Below are 22,258 nucleotides of genomic sequence, written 5' to 3'. Positions count from 1 at the left end.
GCTGTCACTGTTTAGAGGAAGCACCTTTGTACAATGTATTGAGGGGAAGCGTCCAGAAGCTTCCCTGTTGTCTAGGTAGCAGACGCTTGGACCTCCTCCAAAAAAAAAAAAAAATAAAAAAAATTCCTTTTCTCCTCCCCGTGACGTGAAGCCTATTGCTTACACGTAGCCCATGTAGTATGGGCTCGGGGTGAGGCGGGGAGAGAGGTGCGTCTGGTTGCCGGGGCAATGTGCATATGACGTTGGGGTCACATGGCCCCGACGTCAGTTCCTAAAAGAGGGAGGGGCGCCGTGTGACTCCACAGCGCTATTGAGCAGTCTTATCCATGTTAAACCGGGCATCGGGGCATAGTAGCCCCGCTGTCTGAAAAAAAAAAAAAAAAAAAAAGTATCAGACTATGCACAGCGGTGTATGGGGTACTGTTCTATGCTGATGTCACCAAGATATATGTTTTTCAGTTGTTTAACCACCTCAATACAGGGCACGTACACCCCCTTCCTGCCCAAGCCATTTTTCAGTTTTCAGCGCTGTCGCACTTTGAATGACAATTGCGCGGTCGTGTTACACTGCACCTTAATTAAATTTTTATCATTTTTTTCCCACAAATAGAGCTTTCTTTTGGTGGTATTTGATCACCTCTGCGGTTTTTATTTCTTGCGCTATAAACAAAAGAAGAGGGACAATTTTGAAAAAACACAATATTTTTTACTTTTTGCTATAATAAATATCCAATTTTTTTTTTTTTTTTAACAAATTTTTTCCTCAGTTTAGGCCGATACGTATTCTTCTACATATTTTTGGTAAAAAAAAAATTGCGATAAGCGTATATTGATTGGTTTGCGCAAAAGTTATAGCGTCTACAAAATACGGGATAGATTTATAGCATTTTTATTATTTATTTATTTTTTACTAGTAATGGCGGCGATCTGCAATTTTTATTGTGACTGCGATATTGCGGCGGACACATCGGACACTTTTGACACATTTTTGGGACCATTCACATTTATACAGCGATCAATGCTATAAAATTGCATTGATTACTGTGTAAATGTGACTGGCAGGGAAGGGGTTAACACTAGGGGGCGCTCGAGGGGTTAATGTATTACCTAAGGAGGTGATTCTAACTGTGGGGGGAGGGGACTGACTGGGGGAGGTGACCGATCGCTGTCCCTATGTACAAGGGACACGCCATCGGTCTCCTCTCCTCTCTGACAGGACCTGGATCTGTGTTTACATGCACAGATCCACGCTCCTGCTGTGTTACCCGGCAATCGCGGGTGCCCGGCGGACATCGCGGCCGCCGGGCACGCGCACCGGGTCCCGAGTGACACGGTGGGCCCCCTAGTGGCTCGGGAAGGCGAGGACGTCATATGACGTCCTCCCAGAATAACAGAAGCCTCGTCCAGCCGTCATATGGCTTAGTGGTTAATTATCACGACTGCCAAATACTGGTTTCTTCACAATATACCAGGCCATCCCGTAGAGGATATTTGAGCAGCATTGACAATCACGTGTTAGGACCCCTGCCAGCACTGGGAAAGCGATTTTTCACAGTTAAATGCAAATGTAAGTCGCATATAATACTTTTCTGTTGTAATGCGATTTCTGTAGTCGCAAATGTAAGTCGCATATAATACTTTTCTGTTGTAATGCGATTTCTGTAGATATAGGTAACAAACAAATATTTAAGTATATACCAATAATCATGCTGTTACTTAAAATTTTAGAATGTGATGCAGTCCCTCCCTGAGGAAGACTTTATCCTTACAATAAGTTGAAACGCGTTGCAAATCTGCTATCAGGACGCCATCACACCTATCGGGGGTGGTACTTGTAACTAGCAGTAGGATGCATCATATGTTTCCATATATCTGATGTTTTTATAATTATTCTTAACTAGATCAATGTGTATGTTCATGTATATCCTATTTGTTTTTGTATCAATAAACTTCTTAACTATAATTCAACACTGCCAATTTCTGCATTGCCCTTAAAATCCCATTTTGAGGTACACATCTAGTTCTAAAGACAACAGTAAAGTTAGCCCAATTTTTTTTATATTGTGAAATATAATGTTATGCCAAGTAAATTCATACCTAACATGTCACGCTTCAAAATTGCGCCCGCTTGTGGAATGGCGTCAAACTTTTACCCTTAAAAATCTCCATAGGCAACGTTTAAAAAATTCTACAGGTTGCATGTTTTATGCTACAGAGGAGGTCTAGAGCTAGAATTATTGCTCTCGCTCTACCGGGCGCTACTCACGTATGCGTTCGCTTCTGCGTGCGAGCTCGTCGGGACAGGGCGCTTTAAAATTATTTTTTTTTATTTTCTTATTAATTTTACTTTATTATATTTATTTTTGCACTGTTTTTTAAAAAAAAAAAATTTGGATCACTTTTATTCCTATTACAAGGAATGTAAACATCACTTGTAATAGAAAAAAGCATGACAGGTCCTCTTAAATATGAGATCTGGGGTCAAAAAGTCCTCAGATCTCATATTTGGACTAAAATGCAAAAAAAAAAAAGTCGTTTGAAAAAATGACATAAAAAAAATGCCTTTAAGAAAAGTGGGCAGGGCTGACGTAATGACGTCACTTCAGCCGTCCAATGGTATGGAGACAGGTGGCGGCCATCTTAGCCTCACTCGTCTCCATACCCAGGCACAGAAAGGTCCCGATCGCCTCTGTCACTACCGATGGCTCCGGTAAGCGGCGGAGGGCGCTGGAGAGCGGCGGGAGGTGGGGTGGCACCTCTCCCACCGCCGATAACGGTGCTCTCACGGCGAACCTGCCGCAGAGACCACCATTATTGTACACAGAACCGGCTCCTGTAAAGATGGATACCTCGGTTGTGGCAGCAGCTACTGCCGTTACCGAGATATCCATCTTCAAAGTGCCGACGTATATGTACAGGAGCCGGTCGGTAAGTGGTTAAAAAAAAAAATAAATTAATATGAATTTAGTTTGCCGTTATTGGCACCTTTAGTGCAAGAAAGGTCAAGAAAAATACCATCTCTTGCATCATGTCCTCAGTGTCTAACCATCTCTTGTATCATGTCTGCAATCTCCTACCTAAACTTAAACACACTGCTAATAGTATTAGCAAAATTTCCGTTTGGTGCACCTCTAGCAGACATGATACAAGAGATCAATCTAGCCTCACCAGTGCCTGTCGGATGCAACCTCACCAGTGCCTGTCGGATGCAACCTCACCAGTGCCTGCCTGCCAGTGCCCGTCAGATGCAGCCTGCCAGTGCATGCCAGATGCAGCCACACCAGTGCCCGGATCAGAGCGGTGATCTCCCGCTGTGTCATGGAGCTGGATTTGAATTTCCCAGCAGCAAGAACAATGTCCCGCCTCCTGTGATCACATCACACTGATTCAATGTCCTGCCTTTGGATCAGTGTGCCGTCTATCACAGGAGGTGGGACATTGTTACTGCGGCCGCCCACAAAATTCGGCTCAATGACACATGGAGATCGTGCCTCAGGGAGGGGAAGGACTGGGGCGCACCAGTTTGACACCCTGGGAAGGACCCCGCCCCCTTTTCGGCACTCCATTATAGGCATTTTTCTTTTTTCGGCCGATGACTGTAAACACTGTTTTCGGCTGATATTTTCGCAGCCGAAATTTCGGTGCAATACTAATAAATATATATATAAAATACACCACTAAAATATATATATATAATTAGTGGTGTATTTTTTATATATACAGACACACTATAAATAGAAATGTTAACATATTTTTGTGTGTAGTAACACATATACATGGCTGTTTTTGTTCTTCACCATTAAAAGAAAAAAAAACTTAATTTGTCTCTTTTTTTTTTTTAATAGGATGGATGTCACTGACCTTCCAGTGGTGGATGAAGATGAATTTGTCATTCATGATAATACAGATTTGGAAAGTGATCCTAAAAGTTGCAAAAGGAAAACTGTAAAAAATCCTAATGACAGCAAAAAAAATAAAGAAAGAGGAAAGAATGCTGCATGTGAGGTGTTTAATGTAAGTGACTGCTCTTCTCTATTTGTTCACTGGAGGGTGGGGGGGTGCAGGCCTTGAAGGCAACGGTTCTTGAACTTTTTATCCAAGGACCCAAATTGTTACTGCATTTGGACCTAGGAAGAGAAAAAAACTGAACACGGTACAAGCTGGGGTTTGTGGCATACTTGCTAGTTTGACCAGATTCCACTCTCTGTGCTTCATTCAGCTTTGGGAGAAGTAAGATGGACCTGAATCCTTGAAGAAATGCATCAAGGCAAACGTCATGTTTGCTTTTTTAAATAGTGTTCGCAAATTGTTAAATTTGGTTGCTAAGAGGAAATGGAGACCATTTGGGAGACTGCTGCAAACACCTTTAGGATACAGCTGAATCCCAGGCTGTTTAGTCAGGCAAAACCATGGCGTTTCCTGTTAATACTAGAACTTGCCTATCCATTACTGCATCTTTCCTTTCTCTGTTGTTCAGTGTAGCTACCCACTATATTGATGGGACTATATGAAAGGTTTTGTGGCAAGAACTGAAACTACTTGGGAGAATTGGAGCATGTAGGAACTGTCTTAAGATTAGGCCATAAAAGGAAGTTTCAGAAATGTGTAACAGGTTTGTGTAGGTACCTGTACATGCCTTTTTTTTTTTTTTTTATACCTGTAACACTTTGACCTCCTATTCCCCAGTGACAGTCTCTTTAAAATTATCACATGTAATTCAACAGGACCCCAGAACATTACCAAGAAAACAATTAAAGCATTGTTTTAATGAAATTATTCCCTCTTTAATAGGCTACTTATACCAGTGCAAGGACGAGTGACAATGCTACAGATTTAAGGAAGAGTCACAATGATGAAAGTGATTCATCATCTCCATCAGGTAATTCATTTTCTTTCCTGTTCATTAAAAGAGCCAGGATTCACAGTCAATTGAGTTATACTGCTGTTTAAAGGAGGATTTGGGCACTGGCAGCTAAATTAAGTTTCCAGCCTGGTAGACCCCTGTAGGTCCCAGCTTGCTCCAGTTTTTTTTTTGCTAGTGTCCTAAAATGCATGACTTTTCTTTGTTAAAGGAAGTTTACCTACAGCGGGAAAAATAGGTATTAACCGATTAAAGACCGGTTGCCATCGTTTAAACGGCGGCACAATGGCTCTCCTGTGCGAATCGGCATAGGTCTGTGGCGTCTGGCGCAGGCTTAGTTGTGGGTGATGCGCTCTCGCTCACGCTGCGGGAGTGTACCTGCGGGTCGGGAGCACTTGATGTCCTCCGGCGGCCGCGATTGCTCCGTACATAGGAGACATGACAGGGATCTAGTGTTCCCAGTGGTCAGGAACAGTGATCGCTGTCATGTCCCAGTAAGCCTATCGCCCCATAGTTAGAAACACTCATAGGGAACACAGTTAACCCCTTGATCGCCCCTAGTGTTAACCCCTTTCCTGCCAGTGACATTTACACAGTAATCAGTGGCTATTTATAGCTCTGATCGCTGTGTAAATGTCACTGGTCCCAAAAAAAAAAGTGTCCGATTTGTCCGCCGCAATGTCGCAGTTACGATAAAAATCACAGATCACTGCCATTACTAGTAAAAAAAAAAAAAATCAAAATGGCATAAATATATTCCCTATTTTGTAGACGCTATAATTTTTGAGCAGACCAGTCAATATGCGCTTATTGCGATTAGTTTTTTTGGTAAAAAAAAAAAAAAAAAAAACTGATGAAGAAATTTGTTTAAAAAAAATTAATGTGGGCTATTTATTATAGCAAAAAGTAAAAAATATTGTTTTTTTTCTCAAAATTATCGCTCTTCCTTTGTTTATAGCGCAAAAAATAAAAACCGCAGGGGTGATCAAATACCACCAAAAGAAAGCTCTATTTGTGGGGAAAAAAGGACGTCAATTTTGTTTTGGTAGAGCGTCGCACGACTGCACAATTGTCAGTTAAAGCGACATAGTGCCGAAACGCAAAAAATGCTCTGGTCATTAACCGCTTGCTGACCGCCGCATGAACATTTACGTCGGCAGAATGGCACGAACAGGCAAATGGGCGTACAGGTATGTCCTTTCAAAGTTGCCGACACGTGGTCGCGTGCGCGCCGCGAGCTTCGTGAGTGTGATTGCGGGTCCCGAGGACTCGATGTCCACGGGGATACCCGCGATCGTCTCACGGAGAGAAAGAATGGGGAAATGCTGATGTAAACTGTGATCGGGAGCAGTGATCAGTGTCGTGTCACATGTAGCCCATCCCCCCTACAGTTAGAATCACTTCCTAGGACACACTTAACCCCTGCAGCGCCCCCTCCTGGTTAACCCCTTCACTGCCAGTCACATTTACACAGTAATCAATGCATTTTTAATCGCACTGATCGCTGTACAAATGTGAATGGTCCCAAAATAACGCCAAAAGTGTCCGATCTGTCTGCCATAATGTCGCAGTCATGATAAAAATCACGGGAAAAAAAATATTAATAAAAATGCCATAAAACTATCCCCTATTTTGTAGACGCTATAACTTTTGCGCAAACCAATCAATAAACGCTTATTGCGATTTTTTTATTTTTTTTTTATTTTTACCAAAAATATGTAGAAGAATACGTATCGGCCTAAACTAAGAAAAAAAGTTTTTTTTATATATATATATTTTTTGGGGGATATTTATTATAGCAAAAATTAAAAAATAATGCGTTTTTTTTTTTTTCAAAATTGTCGTTTTTTTTTGTTTATAGCGCAAAAAACCGCAGAGGTGATCAAATACCACCAAAAGAAAGCTCTATTTGGGGGGAAAAAAGGACGTCAATTTTGTTTCGGAGCCACGTCGCACGACCACACAATTGTCAGTTAAAGCGACGCAGTGCCGAATCACAAAAAGTGCTCTGGTATTTGGCCTGCTAAATGGTCCAGGGCTTAAGTGGTTAAGGGGGTAAATCCTTCCGGGGGGGTGAAGTGGTTAAACACGTCACCTTTTTCTAGGTAAATATGTTTCTAAAGGTGCTATTGACATGAAATTTTCACCACATGTCAGTAACAACCCATGCAATTCATATATTCAAAGAAACCAAAACAAATCAGTTCAGAAATTAAGTTATGTGTAATAAAATTGAATGACACAGGGAAAATGTAGTGAACACGCTAACTGAAATGTATTTATTACTTCATACAAAATCCTTTGTTGGTAATGGCAGCTTCAAGAGACCTCCTGTATGGAGACACTAGTCGCATGCATTGCTCAAGTGTGATTTTGAACCTTTCTTCCACACAGTCTTCAAAATCTTGAAGTTTCTGTGAGTCTGTTCTATGAGCTATGATCTTTTTAGTTGTTTCAGCACATCACGGATCTGGTGGACAGATTATTGGGAGGGGCTGGGGAAGACCCAGCTGTCATGGTGCACGTTGGCACCAATGACAAAGTCAGAGGAAGATGGAGTGTCCTAAAGAACGATTTTAGGGACTTAGGAGCTAAATTGAGGAAAAGGACCTCCAAGGTAGTATTCTCAGGAATACTACCAGTACATCGAGCCACACCAGAAAGGCAGAGGGAGATTAGGGAAGTAAACAAGTGGCTGAAGAGCTGGTGTAGTAAGGAGGGGTTTGGGTTCCTGGAGGACTGGGCCGACTTCTCAGTCGATAACCGATACTATAGAAGGGACGGACTGCACCTAAATGAGGAGGGTGCAGATCAGCTGGGAATGAAGATGGCCAAAAAGTTAGAGGGGTTTTTAAACTAGGTGATGGGGGGGAGGGTCCAGAGGTAGAGATAGTCAGCAGGGAACATATTCCAGAGGGCAGTATTGGGGGCATTAGTGGTAGGTTGACCAAAGCACAAAAACCCAAGGTAAGTATAGTAGCAAGTCCTAGTTGCAATCTCGGAACACATAATACGAGGACAATATGCGACCGGTCTAAACTATGTGGCATGTTCACCAATGCCAGGAGCATGGCGGACAAGATGGGTGAACTAGAGATACTGTTGTACGAGGAGATTTTGGATTTTGTGGGAATTTCAGAGACCTGGTTCAACAGCTCTCATGATTGGCTGACAACCATTAAAGGGTATACCCTTTATCACAAGGATAGAGAGGGTAAAAAGGGGGGAGGGGTATGTGAATGTGAGAGATGACATCACTAAGGGAGCTAGGGAGGAGGTGGAATCCTTATGGGTAGAGCTCCAAAGGGATCAAGCTAAGGGGAAAATAATACTGGGAGTATGCTATAGGCCCCCTAACCTGAGGGAGGAAGTGGAGACAGATCTCCTATCACGATTTGGATTGGCAGCAAGGATGGGAAGTGTTATCATAATGGGGGAGTTTAATTATCCAGACATAGGCTGGGCGGAGGGAACCGCGCATTCGTTTAAGGCTCGCCAGTTTCTTAATGTCTTGCAGGACAATTTTATGAATCAGATGGTGGACGCACCAACTAGAAATAAAGCATTACTGGATCTACTGATTACCAACAATACAGACCTGATCATGGATGTAGAAATACGGCGCAATTTGGGTAACAGCGGTCACAGGTCAATTAGTTTCAGTATAAATCAGACAAATAGGAAACATAAAGGGAATACAAAGACACTGAATTTCAAAAGAGCCAACTTCCCTAAACTACAAACCTTGCTAAAAGGCATAAATTGGGATAAAATATTAGGAACAAAGAACACGGAGGAGAGATGGGTTTGCTTTAAGAGCATATTAAATAAGGGCATTAGCCAATGCATACCATTGGGTAATAAATTTAAAAGAGCGAACAAAAGTCCTGGATGGCTTAACTCCAATCTAAAAATGCATATAAAAGCAAAGGAGAAGGCCTTCAAAAAAATACAAGGTTGAGGGATCATCATCAGCATTCAGACTTTATAAAGAATGCAACAAGAAACATAAGGGTGCAATTAGGACGGCTAAGATAGAACATGAAAGACATAGTGGAGGAGAGCAAAAAAAATCCAAAGAAATTCTTTAAAGCGGAGCGCCGCCGAAAAATTTTTTTTTAAAAGTCAGCAGCTACAAATACTGCAGCTGCTGACTTTTAAAACATGGACACTTACCTGTCCAGGGCGCCCGCGATGTCGGCACCCGAGGCCGAAGCGTCTCTCCGTCCTCGGGTGCTGCCGCCTCCATCTTCGGTAAGGGAATCAGGAAGTGAAGCTGTGCGGCTTCACTTCCCGGTTCCCTACTGCGCATGCGCGAGTCGCGCAGCGCAATACCGATGGTCCCTGCTGCCTCTGGGACCCGTGTGTTTCCCAGCAGGCAGCGGGGAGGGAGCAGGAAATGGCGTAAATAATCGCAGATTCTGCGGCTATCTATGCCGGAAGTGGGTACAGATACCTGTAATATACAGGTATCTGTACCCCCCTCCCCCCTGAAAAGTGCCAACTGTGTCACCGGAGGGGGGGAGGAATCCGATGAGTGGAAGTTCCACTTTTGGGTGGAACTCCACTTTAAGTATGTAAACAGTAAAAAAGGGAGGACAGACCATATTGTCCCCATAAAGAATGAGGAAGGACATCTGGTTACAAAGGATGGGGAGATGGCGAAGGTATTGAATTTATTCTTCTCCTCGGTCTTCACGAGGGAATCGGGGGGCTTCAGTAACCAAAACTGCAGTGTTTATCCCCATGACACATCACAGGAAGCACCTCCATGGTTAACAGATGACAAAATTAAAATTAGACTTAAGAAACTTAACATTAATAAATCACCGGGACTAGATGGCTTGCATCCGAGGGTACTTAGGGAACTCAGTCAAGTGATTGCCAGACCGTTGTTCCTAATTTTTACTGACAGTCTACTGAGTGGAATGGTACCAGGTGATTGGAGAAAAGCCAATGTAGCACCAATATATGAAAAGGGCCCAAAATACATCCCTGGGAATTACAGACCAGTTAGCCTAACATCAATAGTATGTAAACTCTTGGAGGGGATGATAAGGGACTATATACAAGATTTTAGTAATGAGAACGATATCATTAGCAGTAATGAGCATGGATTCATGAAGAATTGTTCTTGCCAAACCAATCTACTAACCTTCTATGAGGAGGTGAGTTGCCATCTAGATAAAGGAAGGCCCATAGACGTGGTGTATCTGGATTTTGCAAAAGCATTTGACACAGTTCCCCATAAACTTTTACTGTACAAAATAAGGTCCGTTGGCATGGACCATAGGGTGAGTACATGGATTGAAAACTGGCTACAAGGGCGAGTTCAAAGGGGGTGATAAATGGGGAGTACTCGGAATGGTCAGGGGTGGGTAGTGGGGTCCCCCAGGGTTCTGTGCTGGGACCAATCCTATTTAATTTGTTCATAAACGACCTGGAGGGTGGGATAAACAGTTCAATCTCTGTATTTGCAGACGTTACTAAGATAAGCAGGGCAATAACTTCTCCACAAGAGGTGGAAACCTTGCAAAAAGATCTGAACAAATTAATGGGGTGGGCAACTACATGGCAAATGAGGTTCAATGTAGAAAAATGTAAAATAATGCATTTGGGTGGCAAAAATATGAATGCAATCTGTACACTGGGGGGGGAACCTCTGGGGGAATCTAGGATGGAAAAGGACCTGGGGGTCCTAGTAGATGATAGGCTCAGCAATGGCATGCAGTGCCAAGCTGCTGCTAACAAAGCAAACAGAATATTGGCATGCTTTAAAAAGTGGATCAACTCCAGGGTTAAAACGATACTTCTCCCGCTCTACAAGACTCTGATCCGGCCGCACCTAGAGTATGCTGTCCAGTTCTGGGCACCAGTCCTCAGGAAGGATGTACTGGAAATGGAGCGAGTACAAAGAAGGGCAACAAAGCTAATAAAGGGTCTGGAGGATCTTCGTTATGAGGAAAGGTTGCGAGGACTGAACTTATTCTCTCTGGAGAAGAGACGTTTGAGAGGGGTTATGATTTCAATATACAAATACCGTACTGGTGACCCCACAATAGGAATAAAACTTTTTTGCAGAAGAGTTTAACAAGACTCGTGGCCACTCATTAAAATTAGAAGAAAAGAGGTTTAACCTTAAACTATGTAGCGGGTTCTTTACTGTAAGAGCGGCAAGGATGTGGAATTCCCTTCCACAGGCGGTGGTCTCATCAGGGAGCATATATAGCTTCAAGAAACTATTAGATAAGCACCCGAATGACCGCAACATACAGGGATATACAATGTAATACTGACACATAATCACACCTAGGTTGGACTTGTGTCTTTTTTCAACCTCACCTACTATGTAACTATGTTTCCATAGATTTTCTATTAGATTCAAGGTGATTGGCTGGGCCATTCTAGCAGCTTTATTTTCTTTATACCAATTGAGAGCTTGGCTTTGTGTTTGGAATTATTGTCATGCTGAAATGTCCACCCTTGTTTCAAATTCATCATCCTGGTAGATGGCAGCAGATTTTTATCAAGACTGTCTTGGTACATTTTTCCATTCATCCTTCTTTCAATAATATGAAGTTTGTAAGTACTGTATGCTGAAAAACAGCCCCACACACCATGATGTTCCAACCTCCAAACTTCACTGTTGGTATGGTGTTTTTGGGGTGATGTGCATTGCCATTTGACCTCCAAACATGGTGTGTATTATGGCATCCAACGAGTTCAATTTTGGTCTCATCTGACCAGACTACATTCTCCCAGGATTTCACAGACTTGTCTAAATAGTGTGCAGCAAACTTTAACTGAGCGTCAACATGCTTTTTCTTCAGCAATGGAGTCTTGCGTGGTGAGCATGTATACAGGCCATGGTGGGTTGAGTGCATTACTTATTGTTTTCTTTGAAACCATTGTGCCTGCTAATTCCAGGTCTTTCTGAAGCTCTTCACAAGTGGCCCTTGGCTCTTGGACAACCCTTCTGATAATTCTTTTTACGCCTCTGAAATCTTGCGAGGAGCACCTGTACCTGGAATCCTTCTGTAACCAATGCCATCAGTATGTTTTGCAACAGTAAGGTTGCAAAGGTCTTGAGAGAGCTCTTTGCTTTTACCCATCATGAGATGTTTCTTGTGTGACACCTTGTTAATGAGACACCTTTTTATAGGCCTTCAGTTGAGACTGAACCAGCTGATATTATTTTGCACTGACAAGGGGCAGGAGGATTGCTTTCTAATTACTTATAGATTTAAGCTGGTGTCATTGCTTTCATTGCTTTTTTGCACCTCCCTTCATGTGTTCAATACTTTTTTCCTGTGTCATTCCATTTTATTACACATAACTTAATTTTTGAACTTATTTGTTTTGGATTGCATGGGATGTTACCGACATGTCAATAGCACCTTTAAATATATTTATTCAGAAAAATGGTGACGTGTTCAATACTTATTTTTCTTTTTCATACATCATGGGACACAGAGTCAGGCTAATATTCATTACCTGTTGGGTTTTACGTCATCTCCAGGTGAATGGACACTGGTAGACCAAAGGTCTTTAGACAGGAAATGATCCCCTATATAATCCCTCCCATACAGGAAGCACATCAGTTTTTTACCAGTGTCTGCAAAGTGGATGGCACAGTTTGTTTGAGCTCTCTGAGCTCCAGGTCTCTAGTCCCACAAATGGTTCCAAAAATAAATCAAGGGATTGACCGATTGGATCCATTTGACACAGGCTTTTATGCTTAGATAAATGGTACCCGAGCCTCTCAAAGACTCTAGATCCTGCAATGTTTTGCCTGTACTGTGGCCTCCAGGCGCTAGACCCTGCGGAGTGGAAATCATGAACACTACAGCGCTAAGGCATTTCCTGCAGGGTGTTATACAGGTCCAAGGGAGTGGACCCAAAACATGAAAGGGTACCCAGTCCTTGAAGGGCCAAGTGACAGGAACCCGCTGTGAAGGCTGAAGATTGGCCCCTTAGTTTCTAAGTGGCCCTGCGCCTGGACGGGTAAGTGAAACCCCTTTATTTTATTATTGTGGGGTGTCCTAGTGATTGTAACAATCAGTCAAGCTAGCTAAAGGCTTTGACACCTGTGTGCGGTGACCATACGAGGGAGTTCTGGGCTAGCTGTGGGTGTTTGCAAAGTGTACCTTTTTTGATTTTGTCTGGCTTCTTTTTACCTGTACGATGGCGCGGCATTTCGCCTTGGTTCGCCATGGCGCACTTGAATTCGCAAAAGTGCCGCTGGGCTCAGCAGTTTGCTTGGTGGCCATGGCGCACATGCACCGTAGCCTTAATTTAGGCGCAGGAAGATTTGCGTTGTACGCGAATACAGTCACGCCCACTTGCCGGGACCACACAAATGCGTGTGCACGCATAGAAAGTTTCGGTGCACACCCAGCTTATTTAAGCTGTGTATGCCAAGCATGTGGTGCTTCCAGAAGGCAGCTGTGGGACACGTGAGTCAACAGGTGTTGCTTGGCAGACTAAAGGTGCTTGGCAGGATTGTTGCATAGGGGCTTGGTGAGCCCTATTAAAGGGTCTCCCTTTTGAGATGTTTTACACCCAAGTACTCTTTGTTTGCAGCATTGAATGTCCTCCAAAAAGAGGAGTGGGACTAACACCACAGCGAAGGGCACACCTACGTCATCTGTAGTTCCTGATGAACCTAATCGTATCCCTAGTGTTGTATCCCCTGAAAGACCAGAGTCTCCCGGGCAATCTGAGCCGCTGCACCTATCTGGTATTGTGCCTACAGTCAACGCTGCTGCTTCACCATCTATCACTAAGGATGAACTATCCTCAGCCCTAGCCGGGTTAGAGCACAGGATTGCTGGCATGATTGCCTCCATCCCGCAGGGTGGCAGGAAGCATGACAGATCCCCCCTCCCCAGAGTCTCCTCGTCTGGAGCAGGAATAGGTTGAGGATGGGGAAGAGCTTAAAGCTCAGGATTCAGTGGAGTGCCCGACAGATGAGTCTGCTTCCGAGCAATCTGGACAAGAAGATATCCTCTCGATGTCTGCCTCTCAGTCGCAGAGGTTTTTCATCCTGACTCTGACCAAAATGGTTCGTTCTCCCTTCAAGTTGCCTCTTGCAGAGGTTACTAAGCCCCCCTGATCCTCTTTGGGATCTCTGAGACCTTTTCAGGTTGCACAGACTTTCCCGCTACACCCCCTGCTGGAACAGGCGGTGTATGCTGATTGGGAACATCCTGACAGGGCTTTTTTTGCCTCCTAAAAGGTTTTCCCTTTTATATCCCATGAATGAAAAGTTTGTTAAAAAATTGAGCATGCCGGCCGTAGATGCAGCAGTCTCTTAAACAAGAACTTAACTTGTCCGGTAGATAATGCACAGGGCTTAAAAGACCCTGTTGACAAGAAATTGGAGTTTAATAAAGGCTTTTCTTTGGCCAGTTCAGCCATTCAGCCAGCTGTTGCAGCAATTTGATTTGATCCTTTATGGACTGGCAAATACCAACGGCTGGATAGGCCTTACCAGGAGGATGATCTGCCTGAAAGTAAGACAGATATTCCTCAAGCGCTGTGTTTTGCTGTTGATGCTTTAAAGCATTCAATACAGCAGGTTTCTTGTCTGGCTCTCTTGTCTGTACATATGCGAAGACTTTTACGGCTTAAGAACTGGTTAGCCGAGCTTCATTGTAAAAAGTTATTGGCAGGCTTCCCGTTTCAGGGGGAATGTCTATTCGGTGATCACTTGGACAAATATATCCAAAAGAAGTTCTCTACTTCCGGTGAAGAAAAGCACCCAACGTCCCTTGTTTAAAAACCTAGGGACTGCTTCCTCAAATGTCTCAGCGTCAGGGCGGTTCCGCCGCCAACAGGGTGCTAGGGGCAAGCTGCAAAGGCCAGGGCCAGCAAAAGCCCTGGATCCAAAATTCTTCTGAACCCAGCACCAAGCCCTCCTTTTGAGGGGACGCCCCCACTCCATCGGGTGGGGGGAAGGCTGCTGCACTTTGTGGACATTTGAAAAACAACAATTCAGGACCAGTGGGTCACCTCAATTATATGTCGCGGTTACAAGCTGAAGTTGCGGAGGGTTCCCCCTCAGAGGTTTCTAACATCCAGCGTTCCCTCAGATCCTCCAAAAAGAAACGTATTGCTTCAGGCACTACATTATCTAGTGCATCAAGGAGTGATTGTAGAGGTTCCTGTATTCGAAAGGGGCACAGGGTTTTACTCAAACCTGTTTACAGTTCAGAAACCAAACGGGAACACAAGGCCCATTTTGGACCTAAGGTCCCTGAACCAGGTATCTATTGATACAGTCCTTTCGGATAAAGTCTGTCTGCTCAGTAGTAACCTCACTCCAGAGGGGAGACTTTCTAGCCTCCATCGATATAAGATGCGTATTTACACGTACCTATCTTTCAGCCTCATCAAAGGTTCCTATGTTTTGCATTAGAGGAACGTAAATTTCTTTCTCGAACATCACGGAACACAGAGCCACAGTAATTACTGATGGGTTATATAGGGTATCACTGGTGATTGGACACTGGCACACCCTATCAGAAAGTTCAACCCTCTATATAATCCCTCCCCTTGCAGGGATACCTCAGTTTTTACGCCAGTGTCTTAGGTGATGGACGTGTAAAGATGTCCTGTGCTGAGCTCCAAGGGGAATATCCTATATCCTATACTGGGCAGGCCAGGCGAACCGGATCCATTCAAAGTGTCCTTTCGCCCTCATCCTAGTTTTTTACCAAAGGTGGTTTCTGATTTTCATTTAAATCAAGACATTGTTCTGCCTTCCTTTTTTCCAGATCCCTGTTCTCCGGAAGAGAGATCACTACATTCGTTGGATGTAGTAAGAGCAGTCAAGGCCTATCTCGAGGCAACTGCTCAGATTCACAAAACAGATGTTTTGTTTGTGCTGCCATCCATTTCTAAATGGATTCGTCAGTTGATTAGTCAGGCTTATGGTTTGAAACAGAAGATTCCTCCGTTTCAGATCAGGGCACATTCCACAAGGGCTATTGGTGCCTCTTGGGCAGTGCATCACCAGGCCTCTATGGCTCAAATCTGTAAGGCCACAACCTTCAGTCCATACATTCACCAGATTCTATCAGGTGGATGTGAGAAGGCATGAGGATATCGCCTTTGGGCGTAGTGTGCTGCAGGCAGCGGTACAGGGTCCTCAGGTCTGATTGCATCCTACTTGGTGGTGGTTCCTCCCCCTCAGATAGCATTGCTCTGGGACATCCCATCAGTAATTACTGTGGCTCTGTGTCCCGTGATGTTCGAGAAAGAAAATAGGATTCTTTTAAGACAACTTACCTGTAAAATCCTTTTCTTTCGATGGACATCACGGGACACAGAGGTCCCCGCCCCTCTTCTAATACACTATATTGCTTGGCTACAAAACTGAGGTATCCCTGCAAGGGGAGGGATTATATAGGGGGTTGAACTTTCTGATAGGGTGTGCCAGTGTCCAATCACCAGTGATACCCTATATAACCCATCAGTAATTACTGTGGCTCTGTGTCCCGTGATGTCCATCGAAAGAAAAGGATTTTACAGGTAAGCTGTCTTAAAAAATCTTATTTTCAGTTTGGCTCTACCCTTCGGGCTTGCTACAACTCCCCGGGTGTTCACAAAGGTCCTAGCACCAGTACAGGGTCTTTTAAGGGCCCAAGGGATTCTGGTGCTCGGGTATCTGGGCAACCTGCTCAGAGATCACTCAGTACAGGCTCTAGAACAGCGCATAATATACACAGTGCAGGATTTGAAAAGCTTAGGCTGGATCATAAATACCGAAAAGTCAGCCTTGAGACTAGCTCAAAGTCTAAAGTATTTAGGTCTGATCCTAAACACGGTCCAAGAAAGAGTATTCTCCTATCTGTGGAAGGATCAGGTGCATCAGATAAGGGGCACCAGAAAACCCTCCATTCGGCTCTGCATGAGTCTTCTAGGGAGGATGGTATCCTCCTTCGTGGCAGTGTCCTATGCCCAGCTCCATTCCAGGCCCTTACAACAACGATCTGGATTATCCAATGTGCTCATCTCCTCAGGCATGCTTAAGCCTAAACTGGTGGTTGCAGGATCAGAACCTGCAAAAGGATTTTGCCTTTCTCCCGCTAACTTGGAGAGTACTCACTACAGATGCCAGTCTCTCAGGCTGGGGAGCGACCCTAGACAGGCTCACAGCCCAGGGGAAATGGTCCAGGACAGAGCTGACCCTGCCCATCAACGTCCTAGAATTACGGGCAGTACATCTGGCCCTATGGTCCTGGACGGTGGAGCTTCAGGACTGCCCCATCAGGGATCAGCCTGACAATGCCACGGCAGTGGACTATATAAACCACCAGGGCGGTACCAGGAGTCGTTCAGCTCTGAAGGAGGTGAACTACATACTAGCCTGGGCAGAGGGACATGTGCCAATTATATCGGCAGTTTGTATCCCGGGAGTAGAGAACTGGAAGGCAGATTATCCCAGCCGCCAGCAGATCTGCCCAGGGGAATGGTTTCTACACCCAGAGGTGTTCCAGGAAATTTGCCAACATTGGGGATGGCCAGAGGTCGACCTACTGGCATCCAGGTTCAACAACAAGCTACAGAAGTTTGTGTCTCGAACAAGAGATCCTCTGGCAATTGGAGCAGATGCTCTGATGCCCTGGTTTATGCTTTCCCTCCACTCCCTCTCCTTCCACATTTGTTGCACAGGATTCGGAGAGAGGGGGTTCCAGTCATTCTGGTGGCACCAGCCTGGCCCAGAAGGCCCTGGTTCCTGGAGATTGTGAGACGGACAATAGATGGGCCACTGTCTACTGTCTCAAGGTCCTATATTACACCCCAATTTACAGTCTCTAAATTTGATGGCATAGCTATTGAAGCCAGAATGTTAAAGGACCGTGGCATCTCGGGACCAGTGGTGTCTACTCTAGTGAATGCTAGAAAAGCTGTCACTAGGAAGATTGATCATAAAGTCTGGAAGACTTATATTGCTTGGTGTGAAGCCAGAAAATGGCATCCTCGGAAATATGTGATTGGGAGAATTCTCTCTTTTCTACAGTCAGCTGTGGAAATCAAATTGGCTTTGAGTACAATCAGAGGTTAAGTTTTGGCCCTATCAGTATTCTTTCAAAGGCCTTTAGCCTCCCATTCACTGATCCGAACCTTTATGCAAGGGGCAACTTGCCTGCTCCCCCCCATTAGGTCACCTATGTGTCCTTGGTACTTGAACTTGGTGCTGACTGTGTTACAGAAACAACCATTTAAACCTATTAACCACTTGCCAACCGCCTAACGCATATATACGTCGGCAGAATGACACAGGCAGGCAGAATCACGTACCTGTACGTGATCTGCCTCCCGCGGGCGGGGGGTCCGATCAGACCCCCCCCCCCGGTGCCAGCGGTGGTCGGCATTTCACTGGGAGCGTTGGGAGGCGAGGGGGAGACCATCCGATCGTGGCCCCCCCCTCGCGATTGCTCCCAGCCAATCGGAATCCTCCCCTGCCTGTGTGTAGTTTCACACAGGCAGAGGATGTGATGTCATCTCTCCTCGGCTCGGCAGTTTCCGTTCCAGCGCCGAGGAGAGAAGACATGTAAGTGCACAAAACACTACACACACACAGTAGAACATGCCAGGCACATAAAACACCCCCGAGCCCCCCCCCGATCGCCCCCCGATCCCCCCCCCAACCACCCCCCCCCCCCGTCACAAACTGACACCAAGCAGTATTTTTTTTTTTTCTGTTTACTGATTGGTGTCAGTTTGTGACAGTTACAGTGTTAGGGCAGTGAGTGGTAGCCCCCTTTAGGTCTAGGGTACCCCCCTAACCCCCCCTAATAAAGTTTTAACCCCTTGATCACCCCCTGTCACCAGTGTCACTAAGCGATCATTTTTCTGATCGCTGTATTAGTGTCGCTGGTGACGCTAGTTAGGGAGGTAAATATTTAGGTTCGCCGTCAGCGTTTTATACCGTCAAGGACCCCCATATACTATCTAATAAATGTTTTAACCCCTTGATTGCCCCCTAGTTAACCCTTTCACCACTGATCACCGTATAACCGTTACGGGTGACGCTGGTTAGTTCGTTTATTTTTTATAGTGTCAGGGCACCCGCCGTTTATTACCGAATAAAGGTTTAGCCCCCTGATCGCCCGGCGGTGATATGCGTCGCCCCAGGCAGCGTCAGATTAGCGCCAGTACCGCTAACACCCACGCACGCAGCATACGCCTCCCTTAGTGGTATAGTATCTGTACGGATCAATATCTGATCCGATCAGATCTATACTAGCGTCCCCAGCAGTTTAGGGTTCCCAAAAACGCAGTGTTAGCGGGATCAGCCCAGATACCCGCTAGCACCTGCGTTTTTCCCCTCCGCCCAGCCCAGCCCACCCAAGTGCAGTATCGATCGATCACTGTCACTTACAAAACACTAAACAAATAACTGCAGCGTTCGCAGAGTCAGGCCTGATCCCTGTGATCGCTAACAGTTTTCTTGGTAGCGTTTTGGTGAACTGGCAAGCACCAGCCCCAGGCAGCGTCAGGTTAGCGCCAGTACCGCTAACACCCAAGCACGCACCGTACACCTCCCTTAGTGGTATAGTATCTGAACGGATCAATATCTGATCCGATCAGATCTATACTAGCGTCCCCAGCAGTTTAGGGTTCCCAAACACGCAGTGTTAGCGGGATCAGCCCAGATACCTGTTAGCACCTGCGTTTTGCCCCTCCGCCCGGCCCAGCCCACCCAAGTGCAGTATCGATCGATCACTGTCACTTACAAAACACTAAACGCATAACTGCAGCGTTCGCAGAGTCAGGCCTGATCCCTGCCATCGCTAAGTTTTTTTTGTAGCGTTTTGGTGAACTGGCAAGCACCAGCGGCCTAGTACACCCCGGTTGTAGTCAAACCAGCACTGCAGTAACACTTGGTGACGTGGCGAGTCCCATAAGTGCAGTTCAAGCTGGTGAGGTGGCAAGCACAAGTAGTGTCCCGCTGCCACCAAAAAGACAAACACAGGCCCGTCGTGCCCATAATGCCCTTCCTGCTGCATTCGCCAATCCTAATTGGGAACCCACCACTTCTGCAGCGCCCGTACTTCCCCCATTCACATCCCCAACCAAATGCAGTCGGCTGCATGAGAGGCATTTTCTTTATGTCCTCCCGAGTACCCCTACCCAACAAACCCCCCCAAAAAAGATGTCGTGTCTGCAGCAAGCGCGGATATAGGCGTGACACCCGCTATTATTGTCTCTCCTGTCCTGACAATCCTGGTCTTTGCATTGGTGAATGTTTTGAACGCTACCATTCACTAGTTGAGTATTAGCGTAGGGTACAGCATTGCACAGACTAGGCACACTTTCACAGGGTCTCCCAAGATGCCATCGCATTTTGAGAGACCCGAACCTGGAACCGGTTACAGTTATAAAAGTTACAGTTACAAAAAAAAGTGTAAAAAAAAAAAAAAAAAAAAAACACAAAAATATAAAATAAAAAATAATAGTTGTCGTTTTATTGTTCTCTCTCTCTCTCTATTCTCTCTATTGTTCTGCTCTTTTTTACTGTATTCTATTCTGCAATGTTTTATTGTTATTATGTTTTATCATGTTTGCTTTTCAGGTATGCAATTTTTTATACTTTACCGTTTACTGTGCTTTATTGTTAACCATTTTTTTGTCTTCAAGTACGCCATTCACGACTTTGAGTGGTTATACCAGAATGATGCCTGCAGGTTTAGGTATCATCTTGGTATCATTCTTTTCAGCCAGCGGTCGGCTTTCATGGAAAAGCAATCCTAGCGGCTAATTAGCCTCTAGACTGCTTTTACAAGCAGTGGGAGGGAATGCCCCCCCCCCAACGTCTTCCGTGTTTTTCTCTGGCTCTCCTGTCTCAACAGGGAACCTGAGAATGCAGCCGGTGATTCAGCCAGCTGACCATAGAGCTGATCAGAGACCAGAGTGGCTCCAATCATCTCTATGGCCTAAGAAACCGGAAGCTACGAGCATTTTATGACTTAGATTTCGCCGGATGTAAACAGCGCCATTGGGAAAGCATTTTATCACACCGATCTTGGTGTGGTCAGATTATTTGAGGGCAGAGGAGAAATCTAGGGTCTAATAGACCCCAATTTTTTCAAAAAAGAGTACCTGTCACTACCTATTGCTATGATAGGGGATATTTACATTCCCTGAGATAACAATAAAAATGATTTAAAAAAAAAAAAAATGAAAGTAACAGTTTTAAAATAAGATAAAAAAAAAATAATAATAATAAAGAAAAAAAAAAAAAAAAGCACCCCTGTCCCCCCTGCTCTCGCGCTAAGGCGAACGCAAGCGTCGGTCTGACGTCAAATGTAAACAGCAATTGCACCATGCATGTGAGGTATCACCGCGAAGGTCAGATCGAGGGCAGTAATTTTAGCAGTAGACCTCCTCTGTAAATCTAAAGTGGTAACCTGTAAAGGCTTTTAAAGGCTTTTAAAAATGTATTTAGTTTGTCGCCACTGCACGTTTGTGCGCAATTTTAAAGCATGTCATGTTTGGTATCCATGTACTCGGCCTAAGATCATCTTTTTTATTTCATCAAACATTTGGGCAATATAGTGTGTTTTAGTGCATTAAAATTTAAAAAAGTGTGTTTTTTCCCCAAAAAATGCGTTTGAAAAATCGCTGCGCAAATACTGTGTGAAAAAAAAAAATGAAACACCCACCATTTTAATCTGTAGGGCATTTGCTTTAAAAAAATATATAATGTTTGGGGGTTCAAAGTAATTTTCTTGCAAAAAAAATTATTTTTTTATGTAATCAAAAAGTGTCAGAAAGGGCTTTGTCTTCAAGTGGTTAGAAGTGTGGGTGATGTGTGACATAAGCTTCTAAATGTTGTGCATAAAATGTCAGGACAGTTCAAAACCCCCCCAAATGACCCCATTTTGGAAAGTAGACACCCCAAGCTATTTGCTAAGAGGCATGTCGAGTCCATGGAATATTTTATATTGTGACACAAGTTGCGGGAAAGAGACAATTTTTTATTTTAATTTTTTTGGGCATTCCATGGCCTCCGAAACTGTGATAGGCAGTGAAGAGTGAAATCAAAAATTTACGGCCTTAGAAAGCCTGAAGGCGGTGCTTGGTTTTCGGGGTCCCGTACGCGGCTAGGCTCCCAAAAAGTCTCACACATGTGGTATCCCCGTACTCAGGAGAAGCAACAGAATGTATTTTGGGGTGTAATTTCACATATTCCCATGGCATGCTTGAGCAATATATCATTTAGTGACAACTTTGTGCAAAAAAAAAAAAATTTGTCACTTTCCCGCAACTTGTGTCAAAATATAAAACATTCCATGGACTCAACATGCCTCAAAGCAAATAGCTTGGGGTGTCTACTTTCCAAAATGGGGTCATTTGGGGGGGGGTTTATGCCATCTGGGCATT

The 22,258-nt window shown here is 44.6% G+C and overlaps 1 protein-coding gene across 3 annotated transcripts in view; it reads left to right on the top strand.

Moving 5' to 3' along the window:
• The window catches only part of CENPC (centromere protein C), a 299,799-nt gene that overhangs the window by 209,742 nt on the left and 67,799 nt on the right, over positions 1–22,258 (top strand). For all 3 annotated transcript variants that reach the window (XM_073597780.1, XM_073597787.1, XM_073597774.1), the window contains exons 21-22: positions 3,846–4,014; positions 4,792–4,879. In XM_073597780.1, coding sequence (XP_073453881.1) covers positions 3,846–4,014; positions 4,792–4,879 — 257 coding nt within the window. The remainder of the gene's footprint in view (positions 1–3,845; positions 4,015–4,791; positions 4,880–22,258) is intronic.

This window comes from Aquarana catesbeiana, linkage group LG01 (assembly GCF_042186555.1).
Source record: "Aquarana catesbeiana isolate 2022-GZ linkage group LG01, ASM4218655v1, whole genome shotgun sequence".
NCBI lineage: Eukaryota > Metazoa > Chordata > Amphibia > Anura > Ranidae > Aquarana > Aquarana catesbeiana.
Note: the sequence above shows the minus strand (reverse complement) of the source record. Positions and strands in the feature narration are given on the sequence as shown.